This window comes from Delphinapterus leucas, chromosome 18 (genome assembly GCF_059928025.1).
Source record: "Delphinapterus leucas isolate spDelLeu-1000000601 "Yukka" chromosome 18, BTC_Dleu_Yukka2, whole genome shotgun sequence".
In the NCBI taxonomy this organism is placed as follows: domain Eukaryota; kingdom Metazoa; phylum Chordata; class Mammalia; order Artiodactyla; family Monodontidae; genus Delphinapterus; species Delphinapterus leucas.
The window spans coordinates 10,714,148-10,740,765 of record NC_143146.1 but is presented as its reverse complement, the minus strand read 5'-3'; the positions used below and the strand labels follow the sequence as shown (position 1 = coordinate 10,740,765).

At 48.2% G+C, this 26,618-nt stretch overlaps 2 protein-coding genes and 1 pseudogene across 6 annotated transcripts in view; 2 read left to right on the top strand and 1 right to left on the bottom strand.

Annotated features, from left to right (window-relative positions):
* The window catches only part of PCCA (propionyl-CoA carboxylase subunit alpha), a 352,118-nt gene extending 340,084 nt beyond the window's left edge, over positions 1-12,034 (top strand). The window contains exons 24-25 of one of the 2 annotated variants that reach the window (XM_022576840.3): positions 8,540-8,617; positions 11,490-12,034. In XM_022576840.3, coding sequence (XP_022432548.1) covers positions 8,540-8,617; positions 11,490-11,558 — 147 coding nt within the window. In that variant the 3' untranslated portion in view covers positions 11,559-12,034. The other variant, XM_089899400.1, reaches the window with a different exon arrangement.
* A 157-nt stretch (positions 12,035-12,191) lies between these two features.
* The window catches only part of LOC115803253 (uncharacterized), a 32,544-nt pseudogene continuing 18,117 nt past the window's right edge, over positions 12,192-26,618 (top strand). Inside the window, exons 1-2 of the transcript XR_016388642.1 lie at positions 12,192-12,327; positions 12,541-26,618. The exon at positions 12,541-26,618 is cut by the window's right edge and continues 18,117 nt beyond it. The product of XR_016388642.1 is annotated as an uncharacterized LOC115803253 (transcript). The remainder of the gene's footprint in view (positions 12,328-12,540) is intronic.
* The window catches only part of GGACT (gamma-glutamylamine cyclotransferase), a 46,530-nt gene continuing 32,958 nt past the window's right edge, over positions 13,047-26,618 (bottom strand). For 2 of the 3 annotated variants that reach the window (XM_022576834.2, XM_022576833.3), the window contains exons 3-4: positions 23,626-23,686; positions 13,047-14,344 (exon numbers count right to left, since the gene is read on the bottom strand). In XM_022576834.2, the coding sequence (XP_022432542.1) occupies positions 13,720-14,344; positions 23,626-23,675 (675 nt within the window). In that variant the 5' untranslated portion in view covers positions 23,676-23,686 and the 3' untranslated portion in view covers positions 13,047-13,719. The remainder of the gene's footprint in view (positions 14,345-23,625; positions 23,687-26,618) is intronic. The other variant, XM_089899402.1, reaches the window with a different exon arrangement.

Below are 26,618 nucleotides of genomic sequence, written 5' to 3'. Positions count from 1 at the left end.
TAATACTTTTTCAGTGTCTGTTGCCTGCTATTTAACATTAAATATGGTAGGAAAATCATTTCTGAAATGATTGTATAATAACCTTTTTGAGTATGTCGGGAGGGGATGCCAGTTCATAAGCAGTAAAATGCATACAAGCACGCAAACCAGAAAGAAATGACGTCGGAGTGGATTGAGAACGTCTAGAATCACACGTGTAATTGAGGAAACAGTTGCCAAGAATGACTTTTACGTGCCTTTCCTATGTGCCTTTTTTGTCTGCCTTCTGAAAATATTTTTACAATAACTGATTTTCATTTCAGTTTGAAAAATACCAATTTTTCTGTACATTTAATAATATCATAAACCAGGGGCATTTCTATAATCAAAGTTAGCATTTAAAAAATAACTTGTATTAAGTTTTTCAACTTCTGTCTTTATGATTCCTTGAACAAAAATATTAAAAATATATATTCTTTCAGAATAATGCTGAATACATTTTTTCCCCAGCATTAGACTTACAGCTGCCGAGTTTGTGGCACAATTTTCGTTTTGACTTTGATATCAGAAACAAAATAAAAATGAGGCAACCCGTGGGGATATTTTAATATTGCTTTTAATTAAGATGGTTTCTAGTTACGTTTAGATTCTGCAGTCATCTCAGCTTTGCATCAGAAATATTCATCTTATTTAGTAACATCACAAATTAAGTGAGGCACGAACCAGAAGCAGGCTGAATACCCATTTACATTTCCTTCTTTCTTAATTATTATATTGTGAGTTATTAGTTTGTAGGACCAGGTAAAATAATAGGTGGATATTAAGTACCTGTTGCTGCTTTTTCTTACCTCTTAGTCTGTTTGATATTAGTAAGACAGAATTTGGAGTATTTGTGCGGGACTAAGATGAGGAAGATCCGCTTGATGACGGAATTGACCTTTAGCAGCAGAAGGGTAATTAATTAGCTGTTCGAGATTGCTGTTCTCATGAACAATGTCTTAGGCAAAAGTGGTATATACTATAAAAGTGCACCAAGGAGAACAGAAACTGTGTAATGATTTCTGGGAGAACCACCCAGATTGCGCCCTGATTGATATTCCTCCGTGCTTGTGCTCCTTTGGGGAGAGGCCTCCAGGCAGGGGGACACCACCGCTTTGGAGACCACAGGTGCCCTGTTTCAGAGAACGATATTCACACCTGCCCTTTGTCCCTAAACCATCTGTAACTGAGCTTACAGCTGATGTAGGGGAAATTGAGAATAAACTTGGCATGAGACCTTTCTTTTCATTTCTGGAAGAAGCAGGATTTGAAGCCTCCCTTGGCCTTAGGTCTTCCCCATGGGAAGGGCCGGGTGGGGGCTTCCTGACGTGCTTGTCTGGCAGTGACCCGTTGGCTTCACGCGGCCCAGTATCCGTAGCTGCATCTTTCCCTGGCAGAGGTCCTGGCTCGGCTGTTTGATAGATTTTCCAGTTTCTGGATGCCTTGATTTACACTCGTGAAGTAATTGCAGTGATTAAATTTCCATATTTTATAGCAGTGGTTATTCAAATGGTTTACTTGACAAGTTGCCAGTTTTTCACCTATATACCTCAGATTGTATTCGAAAGCAGGTATATAGCTTCATGCATTCATTATGTAACATTTTTAAACTTTAAGTTATGAAATATTACAAACATACAGAAAGTTGTAGAGAATAATACAAGTACTCATATGCTCTCTGCTCACGTTTACCATATTTGCTTCAGATTTTATTTAACAATAAAACATTGCTTATACGGTGAACTTGCCCCGTGGCCTCTCCCCAGGAGAAATCCTGTCCTGCCCTCTTCAGAGGTAATGGCTATCCTGAATTTGGCCTTTTTATCTTTTCCAGATGACATTTATTTTTGAATGTTATGATTAATTTTTGTTGGTGGTAACAGTTTGGGAATTTTTACAGTTTAACTTAATGATAATTATCAATATAAGATAAAATATTTTTATAGATCAATCAATAAATATTGTAGACAAGTCTTCTACAAGTTTGGCATTTGATTTTATTTTTCAAGGGAGGATCTACTTGGAATTAGAGGGTATGTTATCTTTGTTTTAACACTGTTGAAGATGACAGTCCCCAACCATAACAAGATTCAAAATATCTCCTCTCACCTTTTTGCTAAAAAAAAAAAAAAAAAATTAACAAATTAAAAAAAATCATTATTTCACTGAGTCCTTTAAAGCAGCCTACTTCACAGAGGTGGAGGATCCAGACTGATTTGTTAAAGGTACTATAAATGACATCAACTTGAACTGGTTCTCTTTGTACCTTAGAGGTTCTGGCTCCAGTTTTAAGCTAACTTAGAGGGTGGTAGGGAGTAGTAATTTGCTTCATTTTAAGGAATTTTTGGGAAAACTGGGCTCGTTGTATACTGGCCGCCTCTCTGTGTTCTGTCCCCAGCCTCTGGGCTCCCGCTCTGACGCCCAGGCACATCCAGGGAGGAAGCCCCAGCAGCACCCTCCCGAGTGAATCGCTGGTGATCAGACCCGTTCAGGGAGGCCTTACACCGCAGATAAGGGGCTTGGCAGCGTTTCTGTCACCTGCCCTCTCTTTTCTTTGTAATTCGATGATGGCTCCTTCCAACACTGCTTACATACTGCCCTGTTCCCCGGGGTCTCTTCTCCCACCCTCTTTACGCGAAGATCTTGGGATGGGAACGCATGTTTCTTCTTCAGGAAATATCAGGGGATATTAACCAGCCTATCTTACCGGCTCAGAAAGAGGAAGTTGTTATACTCAGATCCTCGCAGTGCCTTTTTTTTTTTTTTTTTTTTTTTTTTTTTTTTGCTGTACGAGGGCCTCTCACTGCTGTGGCCTCTCCCGTTGCGGAGCACAGGCTCCGGACGCGCAGGCTCAGCAGCCATGGCTCACGGGCCCAGCCGCTCCGCGGCATGTGGGATCTTCCGGGACCGGGGCACGAACCCGCGTCCCCTGCATCGGCAGGCGGACTCTCAACCACTGTGCCACCAGGGAAGCCCCTCGCAGTGCCTTTTAACCAAATCTGAGATGTCTTTTCCTTGTGGCTGTTAACTGCATCTTTCTTCAGATCTAAGGGCCTTAAAATTCATTGCATTCAGGCACCTGTATTCTAAGTAGCACAACCTTAAAAAACGTAATTGAAGGATTTTCACTTTTGTGGAGTCGGCAGCAGGGTTGATATTGATCCCTGCTTTCGGGTGGCGGGTGCAGCAGAAGGGGAGACTGCAGCGGGCCGCTGCGCCCTCCAAGCCTTCTGTCTAATCTGGCAGAAAACACAGAATGTAGGACAACAAAAGGAGGCTCCTTTTTTCCATAAAAATTCTTCCTCCCACCCACCCCTCTTCCGCAAAAAAGGGGACTTAATTTTTCAGCTGCACACAGTGATTTGGTGCTCACTCTTGCATTGAAACAGTTGCTGTCTGAACAGGCAGGAAACAGTTCTCTTTTAATTGCTGAAATCATTCGGAAGTGCTTCATGCCCGGCTTCTATACAGCAGATGCTGTGCATTAATTGGCCTGTGTAGAAGTGACCCAGGGTTCCTTGCAGTGGGCCCAATTTTAGGCAGAGGGTTTAAATAGCTTATTTATTATTTTGTATAATCTGGCGTACATTATGTGCTCCTGCACGTGTCGTATTTCATGGTCTGCAGTTTCTAATGTCATGTGGGTTTCAAAACCTGTGTTTCTCTGGTAATGTACTAGCAGCAGGTAAGCTCAAAATACCATCCATCAGGAGCTAATTTTTTATCCAGATACTCCAATGACTGATGAACCTGTCTTTTGTATGAATGTTTAGCACAGTAGAAAGCCATATGCCACTGGCACAGTTTCCTATGCATCCTTTACAGTTGCTAGAGAGTAGGCTTACGGGGGAAAAACCCTCCACGCCGTTTATGGCCTCTTTCCTATATCTAAAGGATAACACCTTTAAAACAGCCCTGGTTGTGGACGACAAAAGAGGGTTAGGGACTGTCTTGGAGGAAATCTGACTCCCATAATCATTTTCTTTATCAGAAATATGACTGCACACTCTTAATAGGGAACCTTGTTTTGTTCCTCCCCGTCTGTTCAAAACAGACCTTAGCCCATTAGAAGGGCCTCCCTTGTGTGGGAAGACCACAGCTGTTACTGTAAATCTCATCCCGTCACTGTATCACCCCCATTTTGTGGCTCTGAAGGATGAAATTGAGAAATGGAATACTGTGCAGTCATCCTTTACATCTCCAATTTTAGGCCTTTGCCATCATTTTCATGCTTTTATTCCAAATCAAATAACATTAGTGAGCTACACCACCTTCTGATGAATATCTGGTCCTGAGCACAGCTTTCAAGTCTGTACTTTGGGGACTTCCTTTTATGTTTGGTGGAGATCTTTCTCCCCCCTTCTCTTCTCTTTCTCTTCGTGTACCTTCTTGGGGCTTTCTTCATGCGTTTGCAGTTTGAACTATACAAGTTGCCAAATGTGTCCCAGCCTTAGCATGTTGTCCCAGAGGGACATGTGCTGGAGAAGGTTCTGTGTCTTTTAATCTCTGGGGAAGGAGTAAAGCAAACTTGGTAGAGGATATTGGGGGCTTTAATCAGAAATAAGAAGTGGTTTAAATCATTAGCACAACAAAGCGGACTATAAGCTTGAAGATAAAAGTCTCTGGGGAAAGAGTCCTCTGAAAATAAATGGAACTTGATAGATTTCCATATCATTTATAACTTCCCTTAATTACACTTGGAATACTTGCCAGTAAAACTGGAAAATTGGCAGCCTGTATCCATCAGAGCCATTTTGCCGACCGTGGCAAGCAGCTGGCTTTACTGGATTTTATTTCCCATCACTCACAATTAATCAGCAGCTGGAGATGTCTGAAGCTCTGCAGCACAGAGAGCTGCGCCGGGTGACATTCAGGCCTCCCAAGCATGCTAAAATCTGCTGAGTAAATGGGCTGAGGTTTCTCCCCAGCTTACTCATTTTGGGGCAAGGCAGGCTCCCGCTTAATGAGTGCGCTCCGATAATCAGATGCGAATGTGAACCTTGACCCCATGTCAAAGGAGAGGACGCAATAAGCCGGATGAAAGATACAGGATTCAGACCTCCAAACTTTACACCAATTAGACAGGGAGCGGAGAAGTGCATCAGGCTGAGTAGGTTTATCAAAGAGACTTGCGAGGCTTGTGACCATTTTGTAAGCCCGATGTTGGAGACATCCTGTCACAATCATTAAGTCGTTATGCAGTGATTCACCAGAGTGTTGGGGAAGTGTGCGCCCACAAACCCTGCAGTGGCTGCACCCCGCGTGCGCGCTGTCCGAGGGAGACTTGGCCGTGGAGGCGCCCTCTCTGCTCACCCAGTTAATGTCCCCACTTTCTGAGCACACGGGGGAATCCAGGCGGTGTTTCCAGTGCCTTCCGGAGCTCGGGGAGGGCAGGGGAGGGTGCAGGCACCTCTGGACAAGGAGGCTTCCAGATTGTTGAGGTGAGAGGCCTGTGTCATTTTGTCTGGGTTATTGTTGGAACTGCAGCCCAGCAGGTTGGTGGAGCAGCCCCCAGTTACAGCCCCGTCTGTGTTCTTTGACGTACAGTTTGTACTGTATTTGCTTCCCTGACTTGGGTTTTTGAGGGATGAAATAGCTTGAATTTAGGTCAAGTTCACGCGTGTATATGTGTTTGCGTGCGTGCACGTATAACATGTTTCTGCTGACCGAAATGTGTCTCACTATTTGGTGGAACATCAAGGATCAACTTCCAAGAGTTTCTTTCTCTTTTAGGAACGAACGAGCAAAAGCAAACCACAAAGCATATTGCTGTGAGTGAACGGAGAAAGAGAAAAATGAATTACTTAAATTTCCACCAAATAGTATAAGTAGAGACCAGCAGAAACAGGGAAAGAAACTAGGGAGAGGAAACAGGAAAGAAAAGGACGACAGAGCCGTGAGGACGGTTCCAGATTCAGGGCAGCCGGCGCTGCCCGTCTGGCAGCAGATTGGCACTTCCAATCCGCAGGCACCTTCTCTGAAGCCCTTTCAATCACATTGCCAGAGTGACGCAATCTGAGAGAAGGGGGTGTTTTATCTGGGGGACTTGCCCACGTCTCCCGGATTGTCTCCGGCTAAATCAGAGGTTTTGTTTTTCTGATGGATGATTGGGGACCGACCACTCGCAGTTGCCTGCAAGTCACCTCTTTGCAGATCACCCTCGCCACAAGCACGCAGAGCTGCCAGGAAAGGCGGTCAGTGGACAGCGACAGTGGAGCCCCAGAAACTTCACGTCCATCTCCCACTGCTCCTAGGCTCTCGGGCCCTGCTCTCACTCACCTCCAGCCTGGCCAGCTCGAGCCTGGAGTGGGACTGTGGCCCGGGTCCTGGCCATCCTTCTGCGAGTTTCTTACGGGCATCATTGTCAGTTTGGTCTCCGCCCCCTTAGTGACCACTGGAAATCTCCCAGCTTCATTCGTTTCTTTTTCATAGTCGCGTTAACTGTGAATTCACTTACTTAAAGATCCCACAGAGCATTCTGGCCAGCAGCGCTGAGCAGTGGGCCGAGCAGCTGCAGGAGGGCAAGCTCAGGCCCGCCCGAGAGAAGCCCGCCCGAGAGAAGCCCGTGGGGCTGGGGCTGGGCTGGGGCTGGTCAGACGGGCCCTGGGCGCTCAGACGCCAGCACAGGAAGCCCGGCTGGGGGAGGGGGTGAGGCGAATGCACGCAGCCGCTCACTGCAGGCACTGGTCCATCGGGGAGGAAGGAGTTCCCAGAGCCGATCACTGATTGTTGGATGGAATTTCCGTGGCTGAATATCAGATCCATTTCCCAGAAAGCCACGGGCCCTGATGCCGGGATGCCCCGTCTCTGAGTGGGGATGCTGCTGTGTGAGGCCAGCTCTGGACACTCAGCCTCTGCCTGAGAGCCGTGTCCCGGGCCCGCCAGCATTTTGCTTGTGGAGTTTACACGGCAGGCGCTACTTCTGGGGACGTGCCCTCCTCCCATCTTGCCTGGTCCCTGCCTGCCTGCCTTTGAAAAAGGGAGAAAAAGGCTCGGAAATGACGCCTTGAGGGCTGGCTGTTCTGACACCCCAGCTGGGACCCGCGTTGCCCTGGAGCCTCCCTCACTGCTCTCCCTCTGCGTGTTGAAGAGCGACCCTAGCAAGTTAGTTCTCCGCTCTCTGGAATGCAGGTGCCAGGTGACGGTGAGTCACAAAGGGCCGCGAGCGCGTCGTGTGTGCCCAGCTCTCCAGCGCAGTGTCGCCTCCGTGCCAGCACCAAAGCTTTGGCATCCCCTCTCTTCCTATATTTCTGTGCCAGGAAAAAGCAGCCCACCACCTGATCAGCAGAGGAGAGGAACGCATAGGGCTCAGGCGGTCCCGATGCCAGCGAGACAGCTTGTGCCCTACGGGGGGCCGGGAGGGGGGCTTGGAGATCATCTGGGGATTTCAGGAAAGAACATTCTCCAGGCACTTCTGCAACGCTGGATGAGCACAAGGGTCCAGGAGCCCCACGCCAGGATGCCTACCAGCACCCCACACAGCCGGGTGCCCCAGGAAATTCAACTCTCCCATTTCAAAGACTTCAAGGCCCTTTTCACAAAGATAGGAGAAAAATGCAAGCCCAGCTCCTTGGTGCTTACCCATCAAGGGCAGAGAAAGAAGAATAGATACAAGGGCCTTTAGTCACAGCTGACTCCTGGGTGGGAGTCCCAGGTTTAACCCCAGGAGATTTATACTCAGCTCCGCCTGGAGTTCCCTCACCCCAGAAGGCAAACAGCTGAGCACGAAGCTTGAGCCAGTGCCCCTGGGAGCTACCGGCCTCCTTGCAAGGAATGGGTGGAGCTCCAGAAATCCCTTCCTGAAGGCGCTTTCTGGGAGCCACCGGTTGTCAGTCCTTGGCATGCCATGCAAAGGCTGGGAGAGCGGTCCCCATGGCCTGGGTGCTTGGCTGTTGTTCCCAGCCCCCCAGGGCTACGGACAGAAACTCCATTTTTTGCTAACAGCTTTACTGAGATAAAACTTCACAATACAATACAATCACCCCTTTAACATGTACACTTCAGTGGTTTTTGTCTGTTCACAGAATTGTGCAACCATCGCCACAGTCAATCCTAGAGCACTTCATCACCCCTGCAGAACCTCTGCACCCACCCGCAGAACCTCTGCACCCACCCGCAAGCACTCCCCCTTCCCCTCCGCCCCTGGAAGCCACAGATCTTTCTGTCCGTAGAGACGTGCTAATCCTGGACGTTTCACGTAAGTGGAAGGCATTCCATTTCTGCCACAGCTCTGTGGCAGAGGCAGATTCAGAGATTCGCAGGGGAGGCCCCACAAGCAGCACCCACAGCCTCCAATATCAGGGATGTTTTTCTGACAAGGGCTTGATGATAGAAGGAATGGCCTTTCTCTGCGGTCCCCGAAGATGTACTTGGAATACAAAGTATTAGAGGCTATTGCTGCTGTTTGGATTATGTTTCAGAGCATTTGACAGAAAGATCCTCTTAATGGCCTCACTCTTGAACGTTGTTGCAAAATTCAAATGCTCTTAAAACTTCTGTCCACTTTTTGTTCATTTTCCAGGTAGCAGAAGGTCAGGAAATTTGTGTGATTGAAGCCATGAAGATGCAGAACAGTATGACAGCTGGGAAAACTGGCAAGGTATGTCCCCAAGGTCCCACCAGCCCAGGCCGCTGTGACAGGAAGCAGAACCTCCACCTTGGAATCTTGGACGGTTGGGGCCTGAGGGGGACGGCGGACGGGGTCTCTCTCAGCCTCTCCCTCTTGCGGACGAGGGCGCTGCAATCGGGGCTCCCTGTGTTCTGCATCCACGTGACCTGCAGGCCTTCCAGGAGAGTCTGTGTGACATCCAGGGAGTCAAAGAACAACTGTTCTTCACCTTAATGTCTTTCGAATTAAGGGGTCTTTAATTTTTAATGTTTACATCTGTCTTAGAGGCAGTTAGTTATCTGAGACTTAGGTGACACAGCAGGAAATGGTTTTAGAGATTGCAAAAATTAATGCAACTCGGGGCTTCCCTGGTGGCGCAGTGGTTGAGAGGTCGCCTGCCGATGCAGGGGACACGGGTTCATGCCCCGGTCCGGGAAGATCCCACATGCCGCGGAGCGGCTGGGCCTGTGAGCCATGGCCGCTGAGCCTGCGCGTCCGGAGCCTGTGCTCCACAACGGGAGAGGCCACAACAGTGAGAGGCCTGTGTAACCGCAAAAAAAAAAAAAAAAAATTCAACTTTTCAAGATAATTTCTCCACAAAGAGAACAATTCACTTTTAGATCAAGATGAACTGAAAGGGGGACTTCCCTTGTGGTCCAGTGGGTAAGACTCTGTGTTCCCAGTGCAGGAGGCCCGGGTTCGATCCCCGGTTGGGGAACTAGATCCTGCTTGCATGCCGCAACTAAGAGTCCGCATGCTGCAACTAAAGATCCCGCATACCACAACGAAGAACCGGCGCAGCCAAAAATAAGTAAATAGGTAATAAATTAAAAAAAAAAAAAAAAAGGGAGCTGAAACACCCACATCCACGCGTGGGACCTAACGATTTAGGGAGAAAAAAAGATGTATTAGTACTGAAATCTGTTAAGAGTAAAACTTCTTAAATGAATTTTCTCATTGAAGAAAATAGAAAAGTCTTTTTAAGCAATAACTTCATTATTCTTCCTGCGACTAGAAAGGCACCACTTGTAGCAGAACGATCCTTTTCTGAAGGATGGTTTGGTTTGAAAGTACCACACAGTGGAGCGAGGAGAGGCGGGGCAGGTCGGGTGGGGTGGGGACAGCAGTGTAGGTTGGCTGTGTCCTGCACTGTGGCCATGCCTGGAAGGCGCGATTGAGCCTTGGGGACAGTGGGTGTCCTGGCAGAAGGTACTGTCAGCTGCCAGTGAAGTCTGCATCAGAGACACAGCCTCCAGTTGCCTGCCCCAAAGGAAATGAAACCGATGTTCAGAGAACAGGCCTAGGGGGACGCCCCAGTCCAGCCCCAGCCAGGAGGGCAGAGGCCCAGCGTGTGACCAGGCTGGAGGGGCATCAGACGGCTGCACCCAGTCTCCTCGGGGTTTGGGAGAGGAGACTGGCATGCTCTGCAGCTTCGGGGGAATCCTGCTTTTCACACCTGATGACCCTTTAGGAAATGAACGAAGTGTTGGTTTCTGCTCTTGTAAAAATTGTTCTGTTTGTCCCTTGGGGTTAGTCAGCATTTACGCTGCATTACTGTCATGAGCTTTCCCCTCTGTGACGAGCACTTGGCCTTGTTTGGGGGCCCAGAATATACATCAGATGCACCAGCGGCCCGTGTGCTGGACTGAGGCACTGACACCAAAGTGAACATGGCCTTAGCTCCCTCCCCGTCTGCGTGGTCTGTGTCCTCGGGGCCTGGGTCTCCTGGGGAGGCCCTGGTGCTGTCAGGGTGGTGATGGGCTCTGGGTGAACTTGCACATTGGCCCTGCCCCACAGGGCGGGGAGGACCGGGCCCCTGAGCCTGGGGCTGGCAGTTTTTGCTTTGAGAGGCCAGTTTTCCTCCCGGGGGCCCGTTCACAGTGGAAGCAGGTCCTCCATTCTGGAGTCGCAGCATCATGACAGATACATCCTGTAAAAACACCGGCGGCTTCAGATCATAAAAAGCGGCCACTTCAGTGCAAATAGCTCCTGTGGAACGAGGCCTTTCAAGTGTCACTGCACAGCTTCTCTTGGTCCCGAGAGACCCCGGGTTGGAACTCTAGGGGAGAAGGCCCTTCTCGCTGCTGCTGGCTCATGGCAGAGACGCGGGGACACAGGCCAGGGCACCCAACCCCAGGTCTCTCCACTTTTCCTGTTTGCCACTTGCCCAGACGGTCAGTTAACTTCCAACCCATCATCATTCATCTTCATGCCCCAGCAAGAACTTCCAAGTCAAATGACTGTCTCTAGTTTTAAAAGTGAACACAAATTTGGGAAAGCAAAAGTTGACTAAAATGGGGAGAAATCAGTGGAGTGAAAGGGCACGGAGGCAGCGTCACGGGAGCCCAGTGCCTGCTCCGCGTCGCGCCGCCAAGAGCAGCGCTCGTTCTCTGAGGAATTTCATTTCCCTTCAGAAGGAGGCTTCTGGTCAGGCTAGGGAATTTCTCCTGTTAATTAGTACCTGTTTTGACTCTTGTGTAATTGTGAGTGGGTTTGTCTGTTTAACACTAAGTACACCATTAACTCTCCCGGGTGTGGAGACTCATCCAGCATAATCACTGCCAGCTGAGACCCCCGAGGGCACCCTGTGCAAAGGACAGCACAGATGCCCTGCGACCAGCAGCTTTTAGGACCGACAAAGATAAGGAGGGGAACGTGGCGACTCACAGCTCACGGCGGCAGCGAGGACATCTCTGTGCTCGAGGTCCCCTATGATGGACACCCTACCTCCAAATGTTCTGTCTGTGCTCCAAAGCCCGCCAGGCTCTCCCTTCATTTCCAGAAATGGATGACGAGATTGCTTCCTCCTGGTCTAGTTAATAATTCTTACTCTCCCCCCCCCCGCTTTTTTTTTTTATTCAAGGTGAAATCGGTGCATTGTAAAGCTGGAGACACAGTTGGAGAAGGAGATCTGCTAGTGGAACTGGAATGAAGTATTTATAGCCTTTCAGTCATCACCCGATTTAATTAGCCATTCGTATTATTGTCCTTTCACACTCAATTTATTCAAGCGTTTTGCAGGAACACCCCTGTGTAGCAGATTTTACATGGTCATATTTATTCCACATATAGTCAAGACCAACATTCTGCCAAAAAATCACCAATGGAAATTTTTATTGATATAAATACTTGTACATAAGATTTGTACTTCTGGGCTTCCCAGGTGGCGCAGTGGCTGAGAGTCCACCTGCCGATGCAGGGGACGCGGGTTCATGCCCCGGTCTGGGAAGATCCCACATGCCGCGGAGCGGCTGGGCCCGTGAGCCGTGGCCACTGAGCCTGCGTGTCCGGAGCCTGTGCTCCGCAGCGGGAGAGGCCACAACAGTGAGAGGCCCGCGTACTGCAAAAAAAAAAAAAAAAAAAAGATGTGTACTTCTGCTGTGAGATTTCCTAGTGTCATAATTAAATCAATAAAACTGAACATTTGTCTAAATATTAGTTTGCCCTTTTTTTTGAATGAAGACAATGTACATAAGAGGCTATGGGCTGTGCCAGTAGACTTTAAATACTAGTGTTTCATCAGGATCCTAAATCCCAGTTCTTGGCCCTCAGTTTTGTTGTTAGCATTTGCCACTTTGTAACCTGATGACCTGCTTCATCCTGTTTGAGGACCTAACTCCTGCTTCTGGTCGTTCATAACCTCCCGAAGCCCAGACAGCACAGATGATGGTCCTGGAAATCCCTCCTGTGTGGCTCTAACGGTGAGTGTGGACCCCGAGTCCCCAGGGGCGACCCCCTTCCCCGTCCCAGGGCACCGGCGTGGGTACCACTCGGGGCTCCCCTGGCCCAGTGGTGGTGGGCGGGGCTGCCACAGCTCATCAGCTGACACCCATACTCGCCTTTCTGTGTTTTTGTGAAGCAAGTTTCCAATTAAGAAAAAAGGGCTAAAAATCACGGTCATGCTTTTGTGCCAGATGCAGTTACAGATCACAGTCTACCGTTAAGTTGAAGAGTGAGTGAGCTCTCCCAGTGGAGAACGAGGTTAACTCAGGACCAGCCGCTGCGTTTTCACCTGGCTCTGAAATTCGCAGAATACATTTCGTACTTTGCCGGTAAGGAAGCAGAGGCAGAGTCCTACGCTGATTTGACTCTAACCCTGACAGATTATCGGATGGAGGTGGGTAGTAATTGGTACTTCGTGCCTTGCTAAAATTATTTTAGGTGCTGTTTGTATTTGGAAGCGAAGCTTTCTGTCAGGCCTGAAAAACAGATTACTAATGTGTTGGTTCTTCTCCAAAAGGCCCGCCCCCAAACGCTGCTCACTTGTGGGGGCAGGGACCGCGCCTTGCCCTGCGCTCCCGTGAGCTTCCGTCTGAAACTGGGGTGTTCAGCTGCTCTGCCAGCAAGTGGGCACTTGCTATTTTGCCAGATGAGAATGAAAAGAACCTTCTACCAAATAAGGAGACTTAAAAAGAGGGCCAACAATAGCACCGATACTTTTATATTTGATTTCCCAAAACATCTCGTTTAACCTTAAATGATCTTTAATAATCTCTGTAATAAGCCTGATCTGAAAATTATGAAGAATGATGTTACATATATTCAGAAGTACTCTAAAATACAGCGTGTTTTTCTTGAGGTTCTTTTATTACACTGAGACGTCTAAAATCAACTTTAAAAAAATTTCTCAGTGCTACAGGTCAGACAGAACTGATAGAGCAGGGCTGTTAAAATCTAGCTGCCACACAAAGTCTTTATATTCATTTTAAATGTTATCTTCAAACTAAAGCAAAGGAAAAAACAAAAACAAAAACCAACATAATAAGAAAAGCATAACATGAGTTTTCAAAATGTCATTTAGGGGAATTAAAATCCTGAGTTTTTCTCATCCAGTACGTTCAAGCCCATGATGCTCTTTAAGCAGCAAGCAATAAAGCAGCATCAGCAAGACAGATTTCAGGAAACAGTCTTGTTATTTAGCCATGTCAAAATTATTTGGGAAATCGGCTGCCCCCCCCACCCCCCATAGAGATTTATAAATGTTTGTTTCAAAGGGTGTTCTCGGGCTTTTGCATTCAGTGAGTGCGGACCAGCGAGGCCATCTTCCAACCACCAGGCTCTCGGTCCTCGGGCGGCCGCTCCCCTCGCACTTCTCATCTGCTTTCCCGTGGACTGTAGCGAAGCCCGTGCTCCCCCTGTGAGTCGTAATCGTCGTGGTACGGGAGGTGGACCCACTCGGGCGGGTAGGTGGCCGTGCTGTACACGAAGCACTGTAGGGTCCCGCCCGCCCCCTCAACAGCGACTGTCACCCGGGTGCGCTGGTACATGTCCGGGCAGCCTTCGAACTCGTCCAGAAAGCGCAGCATCTGCTCGTCCACGGCGTAGACCTCCCCAGCCACTCGGCGCCCCTGGCCCGGCAGGTTCAGCAGCCGTGGGATGTTGCGCTGCCCCGCGATCACCAGCGGGTACGGTTCGACCGTGCGACCCCAGCCCCGGAAGGCCGCGCGACCGTGGGCGCTCTCCAGCAGGACCCGGTGGTTGGGCTGGCCCGTCTTCAGGGTCCCGTACACGAACACGTGGGCCATGCAGCCGGGAGCTGCGAGCGAGCGAGCGAGGACGGACGCACAGGTCCCGCGCGGCGGGGAAACGGGTGGCCTCGCCCCGGGCCTCCACTCCCGACCAGACACCCTTCCCAGGCAGGGTTCCAGGACCTTCCCAGACAGGGTTCCAGGAAGAGCGACTCGTGTCAGATGATGCAGCCTGTCGTGGCGGCAAGCCCTGTAGAAGTGCGGTTTTGTAGAGCAGTTAGTTTTCAATCTCTTTAAGAGGACTTTAAACAGTAAATATTACAGAAAAGTAAAAATAACGATAAGCAAATAGAAACACACACACACATATATATATATGTATATATATATATATACACACACGTGTATATTTATATACATGAATAATCACCTGTCATTGGCTACCAAAGAGAATTCCGGTTTCAGCACTAAATTTACATTCTGGCCCTGGCAAGACGCAGCAAAACGTTAGCTGCACCTTTCTGTGTTCCTTCCTTCTTCAAGGTCCTAGAGGGTGACACTGCCTCCCTGTGACTCAGCCCAGCGACCGACCATGGCTCCAGTGAGAGAGAAGGTAAATATTTACCCCCCTTCATGGGTCTGGGCCACAGATTATTACATAACCGACCAAAGTGATTTGTGTAAGAGTGACTCAAACAAAAATGGAAACGAAAAGTTATGTATGGGCCCCTCTTCCAAGCCTGGCATCTAGCTGCCCCCCTTGCCCCCAGCCCTTCAGACACCGAGGGACATGGCCCCGGTGTGCCAAGCGGGCTCTGCCGCCAGTTACATGGCCAAGTGGCCCTTGGAGAAGTCACACTTAACTCACAGGACTCGACTTTCTTCCCAGCAAACAGGCTGGTCTGGGGGTCTGGGCCTCGCCCCACCTCCTCAGGGCGTCCAGGGAGGATGGGTGGTGTCCAGAGGCCATCACAGCTGCCCTCTCGGGCCGACCCTTCCTCTCTGCCACCTTGGTCTCAGCCGCCAGCCTTCAGCAGGACAGAGACGGGATGGGAGCTCTCGTTGTAGTGACTGACCGCAGAGGAAGGGCAGACCGGAGTGGTGGGCCTTAAGCGGCGGCTGCCCAGGTATGCAAGTCAAGCTGTGAATGAGGAGAGCCTGGACTCGGAGGTGCAGGGGCCGAGGAGGCGGCAGGCCCACTGCTGCTGCGGGAGGGCGTGCCTGGGAGGATGGAGAGACGGAGCGGGGGCCTAGGGCGGGCGGGAGCCCAGCCAGCCCCGCCTTCCCTGTCCCACACTTGCATCCGCCTTCCAGCATGTTCTGGCAATAACAACTCCAGGTCAAAGTGGGATGCACGGCTCCCACCCTTGCCGGGACCGTCCCCTAGAACCCTGGTGGGCCCGCTGCCTGGTCCCTCCGGCCTGTCCCCGTGCAGCCCCCAGGGGCCTGGCCGCACACTCTCCAGGGCTAAGCCTGTGGCTGTGAGCCCTTGCCTCCCTTCCCAGGTGACACCCTCCCTGAGCGGCACCCACCACAGCCCTCTGTCACCCTGTTTGGCTCTCTTCGTGGCGCATGTTCTCTAAACCACTCCTTGCCTTGTTCGCTACCAGAACGTGAAGAGTTGAGAGCGCAGCGAAACCGCCCAGTCCCTCAAGGCCGAGTCTCGGGTCGGTGAGGACTGAGGCCGCACAGCTGGGCCGGGGCCAGACCAGTTGACACTGGAGGTATCGCATTGCTCGTCACTCCTGATCGCTGGTGCTCTCACGTCCCCGCCCTTTGATTAGATTTTAAAGCAACACGTGTCCGTAAGATAAAGTCAAGTAACTTTACAAGGAAAATAAAATCCCTACCCATTCCCACTCCCTTGAAGAGACCTGTTTAAGGCCCTGAACTGTTGTTGCATTTGGTATTTGTCTCCACGTTGTTGGTTATACCACTGCTTCCCGATGTTTTAAATTGTCTGCCTTCCTACCCAAAGCAGGTGAGCACAGCGGTTTAAAGCACAGACTTTAGAACCAACTTCCCTGGGTTGAAATCCTGGCTCTGCCACTTATTAGCTGTGTGACTTTAGGCAAACAACTTAACCTCTCTGTGCCCCGGGTTCCTGGACTGTCAGAGGAGGCAGACAGCCACCTGCCTGGAGGACTGCTGTGGTGGTGCAGGAGTTGACACCCGGGCCGGTCCCGCCCACTCGGTAAGGCTGCGTCAGACGTTCCTGCTGTAGAGCCTGGCGCCTGCCTCTCGCCCCACATTCCTCCAATAGGCTCACATCACAATTTGTGGTCAAATCCATATTCAGTTCAGCATTGAGACTATGTAGACACTGCTCTCAGATAAGGCACATAGTGTACTATGACTAATTTCCTTTCTTGGACAACTTCTTGTTTTTTTTGGAATTGAAAATTGCTTCGGCCTTTTTTCCTTTTTTGAGCTTTGCTCCAGTTCCTCTGACAGCCCTCCGGCCTCATGTTTTCTGAAGGCGCCTGAGGAACCCTTTTGTCCCTGACCCCCCGCGGCTTCCCTTCCTCCCGGGAGCTGTGGCTCCCGGCGGCCCTCCTGCTCCAGCCTGGTCTGCGGTGCATCCCACGCTTCTCCCAGAGCCCTGTCCCTGCGTCCCACGGCCCCTTCTTGGTTGACTCCCTCATTTTACTGAAGCTCGTTCTTTCCCAACCTCAATTAACAGTGTAACTAGGTAAGATTTCTCACTGCTTTCTTCCAGAATTTTGAAGTCGTTTCTTCCTTGTCTTCTGATGCTCCCGTTCATGCTGAGACGTCCAGGGCCATTGGGACCCACAACCATTTGTACGGGACTCAGGTTCTTCTCTGGAGGCTCCTAGGGGCTTCTTTTCGCCCTTGGATTGTGAGGTTCTATAATAAGGAGTCTCCATGTGGGATTTTTTCATTCATTGTGCCAGAAACTTCCATCTGAAGACTCATTATCTTGGGTCTTAGGAATTTTCTTCCCTCTCCTTCCTTTCTCTTTCTGGGTCTCCAGAACTCAGATGTTGCATATCCTGGATTAATCTCCCAATTTTCTTTTTGTAGTCTATTATCTTCCAGCACTTCTATTATTTTGAAAAATATTTTTGCCACCATATTTATTTCCAAGATCTTTTTCCTGTTCCCTCATTTCGTTAGCATCCAGTTCTTTCTCAGCATAATCCCATCTCTCCTCATCATGAATTTGGAGGGGTTTTAAGTTTTTATCTTTCCTGGTATTGCCTCTACTTCTCCTAAATTCCTCTCTTCTCCTTGTTTTATGTTTCTTTAAGAGGTTTTCTTCAAGCATCTCAGTATCCTTGGCTGGCCTTTCATGTGGAAAGTGGGACACCATGCAGGAAGCTGTGTGTGAGGGGGAGCCTGTCGACTGGCCGGCCTGGCGTGAGGGCTGGATAATGGAATCCACAGGAATGTGGACTCCTCTCCCTCCCCATCTTTCTTTAGGGTGCCTCTCGCCTGCACCCTCGGCTGGGCCTGGTCCTCCCGACACCAGACTTCCCGCTAAGCCTCTCCCGACAGTAACCCACCCTTGCCCTGCTGGGCAGAGGGACGGTCGGGGTCTCTGCTTCCTGCTCAGACGGCCCCCTCCTCCTTTTCCACCCCTCACCCCGCCCTCACACGACTACAGGGCGGCAGTGGGAGCTTCCCTGGCATCCAGGGTGCTGCTGGCGGGCTCCCCAGCAGGGATTTAGGTTTCCGGTGTCTCGAGGCTGCTGAGTCAGCCAGCGCTCATCTATCTATCTTCCAGAATCTCATTGCCCTCTCCCATCTGTTGTCTTCATGGGTCACGGGGAGTGGCCTTTAGGGACAGAGCGGGGATAAAGGAGCCTGTTCCTCGCACCACTGCACCACTGGGCCTTCCCTCACGGGGCCCCCGGCTCGGCCACTGTGTCCTTCTGGAGGCTCGACGTGGGACAGGAAGCAGCAGTGCCTCAGGAGCTGCTTGCTTAGACGGGTGGTGAGAAGAGTTCACTAGGGTACCGGTGACGGGAGTGTGTCGCCAAGAGAAAGCCAGTAATGTAGCAACTCTGGGGACCAGAGAGGCTGGTGACGGCCAGTTTACACTCCCACCTACAGTGCACAAGGGTTCCAATTTCTCCACATCCCCACTGGTACTTATTTCCTCCCTTCCTCCCTTCTCTCTCTCTCTTTTTTTATGGTGGCCATCCTAAAGGGTGTGGGGTGGTATTTCACTGTGGGTTTTTTTAAATTTTTTTATTGGAGTATAGTTGATTAACAGTGTTGTTAGTTTCAGGTGTATAGCAAAGTGATTCAGTTATACATATTCATATATTCATTCTTTTTCAGATTCTTTACCCATATTGGTTATTACAGAATATTGAGGACAGTTCCCTGTGCTATACAGTAGGTCCTTGTTGGTTATCTATTTTATATATAGTAGTGTATGTTAATCCCGAACTCCTAATTTACCCCCCCCCCATGTTTCCCCTTGGTAACCATAATGTTTTTGAAATCTGTGAGTCTTTTTCTGTTTTGTAAATAAGTTCATTTGTATCATTTTTTTAAATGAGAGTCCACATGAGTGATATTATATATGTCTTTCTCTTTCTGATTTACTTCACTGAGTATGATCATCTCTTGGTCCATCCATGTTGCTGCAAATGGCATTATTTCGTTCTTTTTTATGGCTGAGTAATATTCCATTGTATATGTGTGCCACATCTTTTTATCCATTCATCTGTCGATGGGCATTCAGGTTGCTTCCATGTCCTGCCTATTGTAAATAGTGCTGCAGTGAACACTGGGGTGCATGGATCTTTTCGAATTATGGTTTTCTTTGGATATATGCCCAGGAGTGGGATTGCTGGATCATATGGTAACTCTATTTTTAGCTTTTAAGGAACCTCCATACTGTTCTCCATAGTGGTTCTACCAATTTACATTCCTGCCAACAGTGTAAGGGGGGTTCCCTTTTCTCTACACCCTCTCCAGCATTTATTTGTAGACTTTTTGATGATGGACATTCTGACCTGTGTGAGGTGGTACCCCATAATAGTGTTGATTTGCATTTCTGTGATTACCGACGTTGAGCATCATTTCATGTGCTTTTTGGCCACGTGTATGTCTCCTTTTGAGTGTCTATTTAGGTCTTCTGCCCATTTTTTGATTGGGTGGTTTGTTTTTTTGATATTGAGCTGCATGAGCTGTTGTATTTTTTGTTGTTGTTGTTGTTTTGTGGTACACGGGCCTTTCACCGCTGTGGCCTCTCCCACTGCGGAGCAACAGGCTCCAGACGCGCAGGCCCAGCGGCCATGGCCCACGGGCACAGCTGCTCCACGGCATGTGGGATCCTCCTGGACCGGGGCACGAACCCATGTCCCCTGCATCGGCAGGCGGACCCTCAACCACTGCGCCACCAGGGAAGCCCAAGCTGTTGTATATTTTGGAGATTAATTCCCTTGTTGGTCACTTCGTTTGCAAATATTTTCTCCCATGCTGTGGGCTGTCTTTTCATTTTGTTTCATTGTGAGTCTTAATTTGCATTTCTGTAATGATCAGTGATGTTGAACATCTTTTCATGTTGGCCATTGCATATCTTCTTTGGAGAAATGTCTCTTCAAGTCCTTTGCCTGTTTTTCCTTTTGTTGTTGTTTTATTTATTTTGGTTGTGCTGGGTCTTAGTTGCAGCAGGCAGGGCTCCTTAGTTGCGGCTCGCCGGCTCCTTCAGTTGCGGCTCACTGGCTCCTTAGCTGTGGCATGCAAACTCTTAGTTGTGGCATGCATGTGGGATCTAGTTCCCTGACCGGGGCTAGAACTCATGTCCCCTGCATTGGGAGGAGGATTCTTAACCACTGCACCACCAGGGAAGCCCTGGTGCCTGTTTTTTAATCAGACTTTTTTTCTTTGTTGAGTTACTGGAGTTCTCTGTATCTTTTGGATATTAACCTCTTATTAGATATATGATTTGCAAATATTTTCTCCCATTTCATAGGCTGAGGTCACCTTTTTACTCTGTTGTGTTTTTTGCTGCACAGAAGTTTTAAATTTTGACGTCACCCAATTCTTGCTTTTATTGCCTGTCATTCTGGTGTCATATCCAAGAAACCCTTGCCAAGCCCAGTGTCATGAAGCTTTTGCCCTGTGTCTTCTCCTAAGAATTTTATAGTTTTAGCTCTTATGTTGAGCACTTTTATCCATGTTGAGTTAATCTTTGTATACAGTGTAAAGTAAGGGCCCAACTTCATTCTTTTGCATATAAATATCTAGTGTTCCAGTTATTGAAAAGACCATCTGTTCCCTGTTGGTCTTTCCACCTTTGTCAAAAATCATTTGACCATATATCTAAGGATTTATTTCTGGGTTATTTCTGCATTCTCTATTGTGTTCAATTGATCTACATATCTGTCTTAATGTCAATATCATGCTGTTTTGATTGCTGTAGCTTTGCAGTATGTTTTAAAATCAGGACATATGAGACCTCCAACTTTATTGTTTTTTATTTTTTCCTCAAGATTGCTCTGCTCACTTGGGGTCCCTTGAAATTCCGTATGAATTTCAGGATGGGTTTTGTTTTTTTTTTCCTGAAAGAAAAACACTATTGGGAATTTTGACAAGAATAGCATTAAATCTGTTTAGGTGGTACTGACATCCTAACAATATTAAGTCTTCCAATCCATGAAGAGGTCTTTCTATTTAATTTCAACAATGTTTTGTAGTTTTCAGTGTACAAGTCTTTCATCTCCTTGGTTAAGTTTCCTAAGTATTTTATTCTTTTTGATGTTATTGTAAGTGGAATTGTTTAAAAAACTTTTTTTGGATTGTTCATCATTAATGTATTGAAATGCAACTGATTTTTGTACACTGATTTTGTACCCTGCAACTTTGCTGAATTCATTTACTAGTTTTAATAGTTTTCTTGTAGAAATGTTAGGATTTTTTACATAAGATCATGTGAACAGACAGAATCCTACTTCTTCCTTTCCAACTTGGATGTCTTTTATTACTTTTTCTTGCCTGATTGTCCATGTATAACTTTTATCACTATAATAATTTTTATCACTATATTGAATAAAAGTGGTAGCAAACACCCCTATCTATAAAGCTTTTTCACCATTAAGTGTGATGTTAGCTATGGGCTTGTCATATACAGCCTTTATTAGGCTGAGGTAATTTCCTTCTATTCCTAGTTTAAGTGTTTTACCATGAAGTGGTGTTGAATCTTGTCAAATGATTTTCTGTATCAATTGAGATGATAGTTTTTTTTTTTTCCTTCATTCTGTTAAAGTAGTGTACTATAGGGCTTCCCTGGGGGCGCAGTGGTTGAGAGTCTGCCTGCTGATGCAGGGGACACAGGTTCATGCCCCGGTCTGGGAGGATCCCACATGCTGTGGAGTGGCTGGGCCCGTGAGCCATGGCTGCTGGGCCTACACGTCCGGAGCCTGTGTTCCACAGCAGGAGAGGCCACAGCAGTGAGAGGCCCGTGTACTGCAAAAAAAAAAAAAAGCAGTAGTGTACTATATTGACTGATTTTCATATGTTGAACCATCCTTGCATTCCAAGAATAAATCCCCCTTGGTCATGGTATATAATCCTTTTAATGTATTATTGAATTCTCTTTGCTAGTATTTTGTTTAGAATTTTTGCATCAATCTTTGTCAGAGATATTAGTCTGTACTTTTCTTATAGTGTCGTCTTCTGGCTTCAGTTATCAGAGTTGTGCTGGCCTCACTGAATGAGTTTGGAAGTGTTTCCCTCCTTTTAAATTTTTGGGAAGAGTTTGAGGAGAACTCATGCTGATTCTCTTTACATGTTTGGTAGACTTCACCAGTGAAGCCATCTGGTTCTGGAATTTTCATTGTGGAGAGACTTTTGATTACTGAGTCAATCTTCTTACTAGTTATAGGTCTGTTCAGATTTTCGATTTCATCATGATTCAGTCTTAGTATGTGTTTCTAGGAATTTATCCATTTCATTTAGGTTACCAATTTGTTGCCATACAATTGTTCACAGTATTCTCTTACAATCCTTTATATTTTTGTAAAATGGGTTTTAATGTTCTTGCTTTCATTTTTGATTTTAGTTATTTGCATCTTCTCTTTTTTCTTAGTTAATCTAGTTAAAAAGTTTGTTGCTCTTTTAAGAAAATCAACTCCTCGTTTCATTGATTCATCTGTATTATTTCCTTCCTCTGCTAGCTTTGGGTTTAGTTTTTCTTTTTCACGTTCCTTATCGCCCTATACTCCTGTTCCTTGTACGTCGTGTTCAGCTGATTTCCAAGGGCTGCTGTGAAGGTCACAGCCATCAGAATATGTGAAAAGACTATTGCATTGGCCAGATCCGCTCAGACCACAGCCAGGGCTAACTCAAAATACGCCTGTGATTCACTCAGGCCAGAAACAAACACACTGGGCCCCTCCTGACACACACCTCTGGGCCAGGCTACGAGAGGGCAGCACTGCCGCTGCAGAAGAGAATGCTACCTTCTGAGGCTCATACATTACAGTCTGTCTTCCACCCCATTCTCCTCCTGCCATGTAGTAGTTCCTTCCACGGCAGTGGGTTATGGTTGGAGTCTTGAATAAAATGCAAGTACTTGATTCAATAAATAAAGGATAGAAACAGCTGTAGGTGAGCCATTTGGGCTTTTCCAGAGCAACCTGAAGAGTGCCCATCAGGAGCACTTGCATCTCTGCTTTAATGTGAAGTAGATGCTCCCAGGTAGGCCTGTTCTAGGACACTGATGGTCAGGTCAGGCCAGCCCCTGCAGGGAACATCATTGGGCTGGATGGCCATTAAAGGGCACAGTGCACACATGGTAAGTGTAAAGAAGAAGGACACTGTGGTACAATGACAGGCCTGAATCAAATTCCCACCTCCACCACCTAACAAACAACTGTGGGTCTCTAGGAACGTTATTTAAACTCTCTGAACTTCTATGCCTGTTCTTTAAAACTGCATTCATCCTGCCTCCCTAAGAGCTAATCACTACTGACTGCCAACTGTGGGCCAGGCCTCAGGACCCGATGAAGGTTAATTAATTCCCTTTTCCCCTTGACCCTGTTCCCGCCTAAGTTCTCCACCCCAACTCCTTCCTTTATAAAGATCTTATATATATCTACTAGCTTATATTCTTCTCAAGGAATCCCCTTATAAATAAAACAGAAAAGAACATTCTACATAATAAATGGGAGAGGGAATCAAGCCGTATCAAGCATTAGTTGTGGCCTTCATTTTTCAGAGCCAAAGCAAATACCTGGGCAGGTGATTGATATTACATAGAAATGATCACGGTTAAGCCACAGGGTGTTGATTCCAACTCTGTAGAAAATCAGTTCAGTAACTTTCTTCCAAAGATAGCTTATTTCCATTAAAAAAAACCCAAAAACCTGGCAATAAAAATTTAAACTTTTCTAGGAAATAATGTAGCCTCATAGAATGATCAAATTATAGTTTTCTACATTTTATCTACTGAATTTTATCCTTTATAATATTAGTTTGAGAATACTACTTATGTAATAGAAAACTAATATTCTGCATTTCTGGCTCCTTTCACAAGAAAAACATCATTACCTTTCTGATTGTGTTTTGAACAAACACAGATCCTTCAGGAAGAGCCTCATCCCTGTGGGGACTGAGAAAGGATCAGAGTTAAGCACTGAAACAAGCAATTAATTCCCATTAGAGGATTAAGGCACTCATGTTCACTTTGAGTCAGAAAAATGAATTGTGAATAAAATCATGTACAACCAAGAGGTTACTTGTCAAAGTTAATAAATTAGATAACTGGAGCGCAAAGTGGAAAGCACAGAAGTTGAGTGGCCATATGAGCACCGGCGAGGAAACTGGTTTTTGTATTCAAAACTGGGTTTTGAATTCACTGGACAAGATCCACCATCTCAAGATGCTGTAGCAACGTGGGATGGGGGGGGGGGTACAGTTTCTGCCACATGGTGCTGTCTTTAATAGGTGCATTCCATGAAGAGAAAGCCTAAAGGCGTTTCCACCCTATTATGTCACCACCCCCCATGCACAGATTTCCCTATAATATCATTAATAAAAGACTCTATGGAAGAGACATACAAGATATATTAACATTCAACTTGATGCATTTTACTTTTGGGTTTTAGAACTGATTCTAAATGAACTCAAGCAATGCCTTTGCAAGCAACTTTCCTGATTGGGAGGCCCTGCTGTGATCAGGACTTAGTCACCCTCCCCTTGGGAGTCACCCTCCCCTTGGGAGTCTTAAAGCCCAAAAGCTGAACCCTTGTCTCAAACCCAACTAGTTAGGAATAATGTGGACATCCAGGGGTCAGCCCAGAGGTGGAAGAGGCTCAGAGAGAGTCTCAAGAAGTTTTATTTCAGCAAAATTTGGTTAGTTTAACATTGTCAATATTTAAGAAAACAAAAACACTCATGGAAATGTCCATCTGGCCTGGCACTGCTTGAAATGCCTCTGTCACTTATTCAGCAGTTTTCTTACTGAAACACAGTCCATCTAGAGTTTCATATTTCATCGCTGAAGCAGAAATTGAAAGTCATTATGAGTCCTTCGCATAATTATTGGGGTTTTCCTGCTTAATATTTTTTCTTAGCCACCTGGTGGCAAGAGTGTAAAAGGCAGGACTTAATTTTAGAGTTTAATCTGCTAGTTTACAAATTAACTATTGCACACACTGGGACCATATTTAGAAACACACACACATACCAGCTGCCAAAGGATTTAAATGGACACCAGCTTCTATCGTGAAAACAACCTTTAAAAATGAAAAAAGGTGTCTCCACAAAAATATTCATCCTGTATTAATATTTAATGACAGGAGGAAATGCTAGACAGCTGGAAATGATGACACAGATTTTACTGTTTTCTCTAAGTGATAAATCCTTAAGCCGTGAACACTGCCTGCCCGCTGTAGAGGTCAGACTGTGCTAGAAAAGACAGGTGAAACGACCGGCTTCGGTCGCACCAAGTTACAGCTCTGCCACTCGCCCCTGTCTGGAGGCCCAGCAGCCCCACATCTCTGCCTCCCCGCCTGCCTGCTGTATAAGTAGCTTTACTCGTTCAACATTGTGTGTCAAAGTTGACTCCCACCGAACCTGTGATGGCCCTTGTCACAGCGAGGACCAGCTTCAGCGAAGCCACGTGCTGCCCCGGGCCTCGTGTGGCCACAGCCCCGGGCATGGCCTCAGCCGACGTTACTCAGGGCTGCCGAACGTCGGTAAAAGGCACGTGTGATGTGTGCTCGTTTCTCCTTGTATAGGAACTGCTGCCCCTTCCTACTGTAACGTTCCTGTCCCCGGAGAGACGCCTGAGTGTCTGCTATAGTACACGGTCATTCTTCAGAGGTTTCTAGGGCTGTAGGAAACAGGTGAAAAAACAAGCCGCCTCGACCTCTGCCCTGGAGCTCGGTCAGCCTCTCCCGGGCCGGGCGTTGCCAGGGAGGCCGCGCGTCCTGCGGCCGCTTTGATGCTCCCCCCTCGCACTTCTTTGCAACAGCTGCCAGGGCTTCCTGCCCACCGCCCCGCTGGGGACCCGGGAAACGTGTATGGCAGGACACCCTTCTGACGTGAGCCCAGCAGCCCGGGCGACGCAGTGCCTCTGAAATCCAGAGGCTGGGTCCACACTCGCAGTCTCCCCAGACTCCGAGCCTTCGCGGGTCCGTGAGGACAAGCGGCGCGTCCCGGTCCTGATGCCCCACGGGGCCTCCGAGTGCTGCCTGGCAACCGTCCCGCGGGCTTTTACGCTTTGCCCACGACAGAAATTCTTAGAAGAAAAAGAAAACTTTTAATGCCACACCATTTTAAAGGCCACTGTGTTGCCATCTTTTAAACATACAGCGACCACTAGGGAGATGTGATGGTCGGCCGCCGCCAGGCGCACTCTGAGGTCCGTCAGGAGCAGCTGGACGGGCCTGGCGCCGTCGGGAAAGGGCCGCAGGGGACGGTGGGATGCGGAGCGGGCGGCTGCAGCGGAGGCGCTGCCCGCGGCGGGCTCCCAGGCACCGGGAGGCGCGGCCGGGGGAGCACCGCTCGTGTCCTGGCGAGTCGGACCCCCGGAACAGTCCTCATCACCAAGAGCCCACCTTCCCAGTGGGCGCGGCTTCAGGCTCAGAGGGGAAAATATGAATAATGCCACCCCCAGGACTGAGAGCATTTTTACCGTGTTAGATGCTAGATGCTTCGCTTACGCTAACACTCAAAGCGAGATCGCCTCACTCCCCACCGCTGTCCAGTTTACAGACGGGGAAACTAGGAGATGAAACGCGATGTACACAGATGGCCAGGCTGAAGACCTGCTTTCACGCCCCTCTCTGCCCTGCAGGGGCTCCGCCAGCTCCAGGAGGAGGTGTCCTCTCCTGCCTCCTGCGCAGGCGCAGAACAGGAACAGCTCCCAGCCCCCGAAGGGCCCCCGGCAGCCATGGCCCGGGAACGCCCCCCACCAGGTTCCATTTCCATCCTCGTCCCTAAGGTGCCCGCAGGTGTTCCGCAAGCGCGGAGCACACACCAGGGTAGCCTGCCCGGGGAATGTGCACCCAGAAGCGGTCCCTATCCCAGGACAGTTA